The sequence below is a fragment of the Heteronotia binoei genome, chromosome 1 (assembly GCF_032191835.1).
Source record: "Heteronotia binoei isolate CCM8104 ecotype False Entrance Well chromosome 1, APGP_CSIRO_Hbin_v1, whole genome shotgun sequence".
NCBI lineage: Eukaryota > Metazoa > Chordata > Lepidosauria > Squamata > Gekkonidae > Heteronotia > Heteronotia binoei.
The window spans coordinates 173,248,671-173,256,473 of NC_083223.1; the positions used below are offsets into that span (position 1 = coordinate 173,248,671).

Here is a 7,803-nt window from a genome sequence, read left to right on the forward strand (position 1 = left end):
GTCTCCCGCGGCGGCAGCAGCAGCAGGTGAGTGTCCCTGGCTGGCCTGGCTTGGCGCCGTCGCGCCCTCCTCGCTGCCGCTGCACTCTGCTGCACTCCGAACGGGTGGCAGTCTCCCGCGGCGGCGGCAGCAGCAGCAGGTGAGTGTCCCTGGCTGGCCTGGCGTTGGCGCCGTCGCGCCCTCCTCGCTGCCGCTGCACTCTGCTGCACTCCGCTCGGGCGGCAGTCTCCCGCGGCGGCAGCAGCAGCAGGTGAGTGTCCCTGGCTGGCCTGGCGTTGGCGCCGTCGCGCCCTTATCGGCGCCGCTCCACTCCACTCGGGCGGCAGTCTCCCGCGGCAGCAGCAGCAGGTGAGTGTCCCTGGCTGGCCTGGCGGTAGTCACGCTGGTGGGGCCTTTAGACCACTTTCCACTCCTTACAGACCCAAACCACGTTGGATCCCATCTTCAGTGTTAGCCTTTTCAATTAGCAGTTCACAACTGGCAAGGCATGAGTAGCTTCTTGCTCCTTGATTTTGGATGCATTCTTTGAAAACTACTTGACATGGATCAGACACTCTGCCCATGCAAACTCTGGAGACAGACTTTGCTTGCTGAGCAACTTTGGAATGGTAACATCTTGCAATTTGTATTTTTGTGTAGTTAGTCTCATACAAATAACTTTATTGATCTGATTTCCTGCGGCTTGTTCTCTTTTGAAATATTCTTGCACACTTTAAATAAATCTATTTTTAATTATATTTGTGAACTTTTGTGCTCAAGTGGCTTCAATCCTAATTTAAGTTCCTAGGCCAAGTGCTTGCCTACAGTTTAATTGTTTGTGGAAACTCATTTTTGCAAGTGTCCAACCTTGCAGGGCTGACTTTCTTGTTTAGTTCCAGGAAGGTTAGAAGTTTGCCTCTTGTCTTCTGACTGTTGGGATGGTAAAAGGGGTTGGTGGCACCTTACCAGACTGGTGAGTGAAGGTTCACATTGTCAGGATTTTGTAATTTTGTGTTCTGCAGCCCCATTAAGCAAACACCCTTGGACTAGGGATTTATTACAGGTCTGATCATGATGAGTCCTCTCTCAAAGGCCAAACAGCCCTGGAAAGAGTGCTGCCTTGTCCCAATGCTTTTACTGAGAGAAACCAAGGCTTTACCTGGCAATAGTGTTGTGATTGCCTAGCAATGGCCACAAACCACCCAGAGTATTTTTCTTTAGCTTTCTGATTTTTCTGCATACCATTCTCAGGTTTGTAGAAAGATCTGTTTTGTCAATTAAAGGTGTGCCGTCCCTTTAAATGTGATGGCCAGAACTCCCTTTGGAGTTCAATTATGCTTGTCACAGCCTTGATCTTGGCTCCACCCCTAATGTCTCCTGACTCCACCCCCAAAGTCTCCTGGCTCCACCCCCAAAGTCCCCAGATATTTCTTAAATTGGACTTGGCAACCCTAATCCGAGTCCAGCATGGATGATTACATGCCAAGGCAAAGTCCTTGAAGGATCTGGGACTTCATAGAGACACTCTATGTAAAGGCATTTAGATGTGAGGAAACATTAGCATTTGGATGTGACTGCATTTTGACTGCATAGCTTTTGTGGTGGCTCATATTCCCATAGTGACTGTAATATAGATGGAAATGTGCATCCCAAGCATTGTCTCACACTATGTTCAGAATACTGTATGCAACTACAGTTTGACCATTAATATTTTTGCCTTCATTCTGATACAATGTTTGTTCCTGTCTGTGGTACTGAGTGCACAATAGGATTATGTGATTATTAAAGGGCTTGTGTTTGGAAGAGTAGCTATTTTCCTCTGGTGGAGTCTGGGAAGAACCAGGAAATCTGGATAAATATGTCCTGGAGCTATTAAAGTTAGTGCCTCTGGGCCTGAGCTGTGTAACATCCCAAATAAACACCCTTCATAAGAAGCCAAGGGGGCACTTGGAAGACATCTCTTAATACCATTACACCACTGCCTTCTATTGTACAGTTCCTGCCAATCCTCACAGAATCTAGTTTTATATGAAAGATACTAGTAGCAAGCAGCATCTTGGAATGCACATATGCATCGTCTACCAAGTAAATTAGTACAACTGGAGTTTCTGGGTGTTTCCCCCCCCCTTCCATTTCCTTCACAGGGAGAGCGCTTTCCTTTGTCAACAAAAACTTCTTTGATGACTCCAATGGGAACAGAGGTGGTGCCCCCAATGTGGCCATAGTGATGGTGGATGGATGGCCCACTGATAAGGTGGAGGAGGCCTCGAGGCTGGCAAGGGAATCCGGCATTAATATTTTCTTTGTCACCATAGAAGGACCAGATGAAAATGAAAAGCAGAATGTTATTGAAGCAAATTTTGTGGACAAGGTAATAAGGACTGGGGTGTATCAGATCACAAACAAGCCACAGGCTTTAGCAGAGCTTTTTTTTTGGGGGGGGGGGGTAGAAAAAGCCCAGCAGGAACTCATTTGCATATTAGGCCACATTTTGGAAAACAGTGGGATTTGAACTCTTTCTTCCACCTTTTGGGGAGGCTCAATATAGAAGTGAGACATCTTTGTCCAATATATGTGGAAGGTTGACTGGCTACTGCTCTGGCTTGTAGCTGAAGTGTGCTGGGTGGAGTACAAGTGTGAAAAGAGAGCAATCAAGTTACTTCAAAACCTACATCAAGATGCATAAAGACATATTTACTGAACACTGTGTGCTGTTCCCTACAGTTTTTTTCCAAAAATACATGAAAATTCTGGATGCACTTCAGTTAGAACTCATTCTCAGAAGCTTACACAGTTTAGAGACTGGTAACCCATTACAGAATGCCTATTCATCTGAGTGATGTCAGCACGCAGCTGTGGCTAGAAGCCTGGCAAATGAGCCCATGTGAAAGAAACAGAGTGGATTTTGGGCACTGTCCTTCAAAACTCATGCCCTCCTTGGACATTCTTTCCTGATAATTTTGTACACTTTCTCCTGTTTCTCTGCCATGAAGCACATTTCACAGGAGCTTCAAAGGCACTTAATACCTTCAGCTGGGAAGTCTCCAGGCTGAATCTGACCCAAAATCTTTTTTATTTAGGTTTTTAAAAGGGCAAAGCCACAGTGAACAACTGTGTACCTGCCAGATTGGAAATGAAGTTAGACAAGGTATGCCCATATTCAGTGATCAATGGTATCCTGATCTAAGACCATGGAACAATTTACAAGAAAGGAGATTGGAAATATATGAACCTTGAATATATGTCATGAACCCTGAATGTATGTGCAGAACCTTGAATGATGTTTTTGCAGCATGAACACTACTCTAGTGAAACTAAGTAGGAGTCAAGTACCACCTTTAAGACCAACGAAGTTTTATTCAGAATGTAAGATTTCGTATGTATGCATACTTCTTCAGACGAGGGGATAGGTGCAGTGAGCTGAAATACATATAGCTGGTGGGTAAAGAGTGTAAACTTAACCCACCAGCTATATATATTTCAGTTCACTGTACCCCATCCCGTCTGAAGAAGTATGCATGCCCGCTTAAAATCTACCAGGGACCGGGCCTTTTCTGTTACGGCCCCCTCCTGGTGGAACCAGCTGCCGGAAGAGGTGAGGGCCCTGCGGGACCTTGCTCAGTTCCGCAGGGCCTGTAAGACAACCCTCTTCCGGCTGGCCTATGACTAGCTGGTACAAGAAACCAAGTGTAGTTATACTAGATGTCTGCTGTCCCTAATGTTTTAAATGGTTTAAATGTCTTAAAATTTTAAATGTATTAATTATTTTAACTGTTTTTATGCTTAAATTCTATTTATGTCAAATTTTTATGTTGTGAGCCGCCCTGAGCCACTTGTTGGGAAGGGCGGGATATAAATCATAAAATAAATAAATAAATAAATACATATGAAAGCTTACATTCTGAATAAAACTTTGTTGGTCTTAAAGGTGATACTTGGCTCCTACTTTGTTCTTCTGCTTCAGACCAACACGGTTGCCCACCTGGATTTAACTGCTCTAGTGAAATACATGAACAGATACACATCACTTTCACTGTCATAGATGCTGCTGGCTTGTGAAGTAACCATGTTTTTCCACTCGCCCAAATGATTATTTTTTAATATGTTACTGAAGTGTTTTAGGAGGGGACCTTACAATGTGCTAAATGGTAGCTTTTCACATGAAGTTGTTATATCCTGAGTAAGACCATCTAACACTGTCTTGAGCAGTGACTCTCCAGGATCTTTACTCTGCCCTCTTTCTTAATTTGTTTCCTTAAATCCTTTCTTTAACTGGATAGTCCAAGAACCTTTTTGCACAGAAAGCATGTATGCTGCCATTCAGCAGTTAGTCCTTACACATTTGTCAGGGAAATAATCACAACACATTCATAAATTATAACGCAAATGCTCTGCTTTTTGTTCCATCTTTTTCAGGCTGTATGCAGAACCAATGGCTACTATTCAATCAATGTTCCCAGTTGGTTTGGCCTCCATAAAATAGTGCAGCCTTTAGTGAAACGAGTCTGTGACTCCGATCGCCTTGTGTGTAGCAAAACCTGCCTAAATTCAGCAGACATTGGGTTTGTCATTGACGGGTCCAGCAGTGTGGGCACTGGCAACTTCCGTACTGTCCTTCAGTTTGTTGCCAACATTAGCAAAGAATTTGAGATTTCTGATACAGATACACGCATTGGTGCAGTGCAGTACACCTATGAACAGAGGTTGGAGTTCAGCTTTGAGAAGTACCACACTAAACAGGATGTCCTGAACGCCATCAAAAGAATCAATTATTGGAGTGGTGGGACCAGCACTGGAGCAGCCATCAACTATGCCTTTGAACAGCTCTTCAGCAAGTCCAAACCTAACAAAAGGAAGATAATGATCCTGATTACAGATGGCAGATCTTACGATGATGTCCGGGGGCCAGCAACAGCTGCTCATCACAATGGTAAATGTTATACCCTATAAACACCCATTTGAATACCTTCACTTGTACCAGTGTTACAATGCAGTTATAGAGCTATGATATTGCTCTTAAATTATGCAAGCCTTTTCCTCAAGAGAAAATTTGCAAAGAAAATAAATAATAAATATGGCATACTAATTTATGATTATGCCTCTCCCCCCCCTCAAAAAAAAAGTTGACACATACAACTGCCAAAAGCTAGCAGAAGGAAGGGGAAGAGACAAAGAGAAGCACAGAATCAGTTATAAATAAAACCATGGTGGCAATTATGAGGATTTTCATTCGTTTGATGTAGCCTGCACAGGATTGGCTCACACTGTCTCTGCCATGCCATTGGCTGATTCTGCTCTCCCCCACCCCCACCAGCCCTATCAGGCAAGAACCCCAGCAGAAGGCCACTGACCTTCAATGGAGACAGTTCTCTGCTGACAGGGAGCTTACTGATCAGTACTGCTTCTCCTCAGGGCCTGTTGTAGGAAGTCCAAGGAGGGAGGAGTGAATGCCTTCACTTGGGTAGGTGGGATGACAGCAAGGCTGGGGTGCATTCACCCAGAGGCCTTTAGTTATTTCTTTCCAGCTTGGTTGGAAATTCCTAAGGTATCACTACAGACCTTTGAGGGAGGCCTTTCCTCATGGGGAACCATATTGCCCATCACCAGGTGAGGGCTGTAGAAACTGACTGTGATTTCAAACCAGACTAACCTGCTTCTTGGGGTTGTTGTTCCGATCAAAGGGGAGAGAGGAGAGGAGATTGCTGTAAGATGATGTAATGGCTGACAACTCCTTCCTATTAAACAGTCTGTCAGAGACTGTTGGTCTGAAAGGTCTCACTACTGGCCTTTGAAGCAGAACTCATTGGGGTCACTCCTGACTATGGCTGCCAGTTCCAGGTTGGTGAGAAATTTCTGGAGATTCTGCGGTGGAGTTTGAGGAGGGCATAGGAGTTAGGGCTTCAGAGTGGGGTCTGCCAGACCCAGGTCCTTGCTATGGAAGGACTGGGTGATTTCAGACCAGTCACAGACTTCCAGCCTAACCCATCTCACAAGGTTGTGAGAGGAGAATAATGCAAGCTGCTTTGATTCCCAACCACCACCACTGTGGAGAAAGAGGCTGCAGGGAGGGAGAAGGTAATGGGAAGCTGGGGCAGATAAAAGGAAGGAGATAGGGTTGCCAACTCCAGATTAGGAAATTCATGGATATTTAACAGGTGGGGCTTGTGGAGGGGTGGGACTTCAAGACAGGTAAAATGCAATTTCCTCCTAGGGAGCCACTGGAGATCACTCTGATGTACAAGTACTCTCTAGATAGCAGAGATAAGCTCCCCTTGAGGTGGGGGGGAAGTTAATGCCTTCACTTGGGTGGGTGAGAAGACAGCAAGGGTGGCGGGCACTTGCCCAGAGCCTCATTTTAGAGCCCATTGTATTTTTTCTTCACAATGGGCCTTTCTCCTAATATTTGTATGTCACTGCACTGGAACATGTTTTCTAGTAGTAAAGGAATGCTACCTGAAACGTGCTCAGTCAAATGCACATGGCTTTGCTCAGCATTAATGACTGCAGGGAAGTGAGAGTCTGTGACCACAGTGCACAGCAATTCACCTCCCAGGACAGAAGCTCTGAAGTAGATGCTGGAACTAGTGCTGAATCATCAAGCCACAAGTTGCAACCCACCTTTGGGTGAAGTAGAACAGCCACAGCTTTTGAACAAATACCAGTTTTCTTTCACTTTCATATATTATGAATATTTTAAAGATTCATTTAAATGCAATACTGTTTGGAACAAATTCACAGATTGATTACATGCTTCTGTTTTTCACTTCAGGAGTCATTGCCTATTCAATAGGAATTGCATGGGCTGCCCAAGATGAACTAGAAGCAATTGCAACTGATCCTGATAGACAGCACTCATTCTTCGTGGAGGAATTTGATAGCCTTTACAGATTTGTTCCAAGGATCATCCAGAATATTTGTACAGAGTTTAATTCACAGCCACGAAACTGAGCAGAGCAGCACGTTCTATCGCATGCTGTGTCAATTACTACCGCACAAGGTAATACAAAATGTTATCTGTGGACATAACCAGTTAAGCCTGCCAATTTTAGCTCTGATACGTGGCAATATGAGTGTACTGTAAATCAATGCCTTTCTCTTTTGTATGTTTCAAATCTTAATAGAAAGACAAGTGCAATCCTTAGATTAATTCAGTTGACTCAAATCCATTGTTTGAAATTACACAGAGCAAGGGAAGAATAGTTCCAAAGTTCATATAACCCAGAGACATGAGGTTAAAATCTTGCGTGTGCTAGAGATTTTATGCATTAATAATGTTCTATTCCACTCTGGTGACAAAGAGGGAATCAAATGGTTAGCCTTCGAGTGACTGTCAAACGTTTTAATCAGAAGAGAAAAGCATTTCCAACCACGAGAGATCTCACTTTAACCTGTTAGACTGGAAGCTGGAAAATGTTAACACACAATCTGTGGTGGTGTATACATAGGCAACAAAATGTATATTTGCTGACTGGGGTATAGATCCCATCATGCTCTCGAAGCAGATCTCATACTTCAGGGGTGGCTGCTTCAGAGGTCCTCTGCAGGCATGGGGGCTTCTGGTGGAAGGGAAGCTGAAAAGATCCCATACTCAAATTGAAGGTCACTCACAAAGCTTAAGATCTTGTTTTTAATTATGATTTGTTGGCAGAAGTAGACAGTATGGAAACAAACAAAGAGCAACAACAAATTAACAAGAATTGAGAGTCATACTGTATCTGGAATAAAAGTAAGAGTCACAGTACATCCTAGAAATCACTTTTCCCTTGACTCTCAACTCACTGTGTATTAATTTATGCTACTTCCCTGTACAGATATAGTTGAAAT

General features: G+C 44.0%; 1 protein-coding gene across 1 annotated transcript in view; it reads left to right on the forward strand.

The window, feature by feature from the left end:
* VIT (vitrin) overlaps positions 1–7,359 on the forward strand; it is a 125,667-nt gene extending 118,308 nt beyond the window's left edge. Inside the window, exons 16-18 of the mRNA XM_060244182.1 lie at positions 2,124–2,350; positions 4,396–4,909; positions 6,749–7,359. Coding sequence (XP_060100165.1) covers positions 2,124–2,350; positions 4,396–4,909; positions 6,749–6,927 — 920 coding nt within the window. The 3' untranslated portion in view covers positions 6,928–7,359. The remainder of the gene's footprint in view (positions 1–2,123; positions 2,351–4,395; positions 4,910–6,748) is intronic.
* Positions 7,360–7,803: the final 444 nt, after the last annotated feature.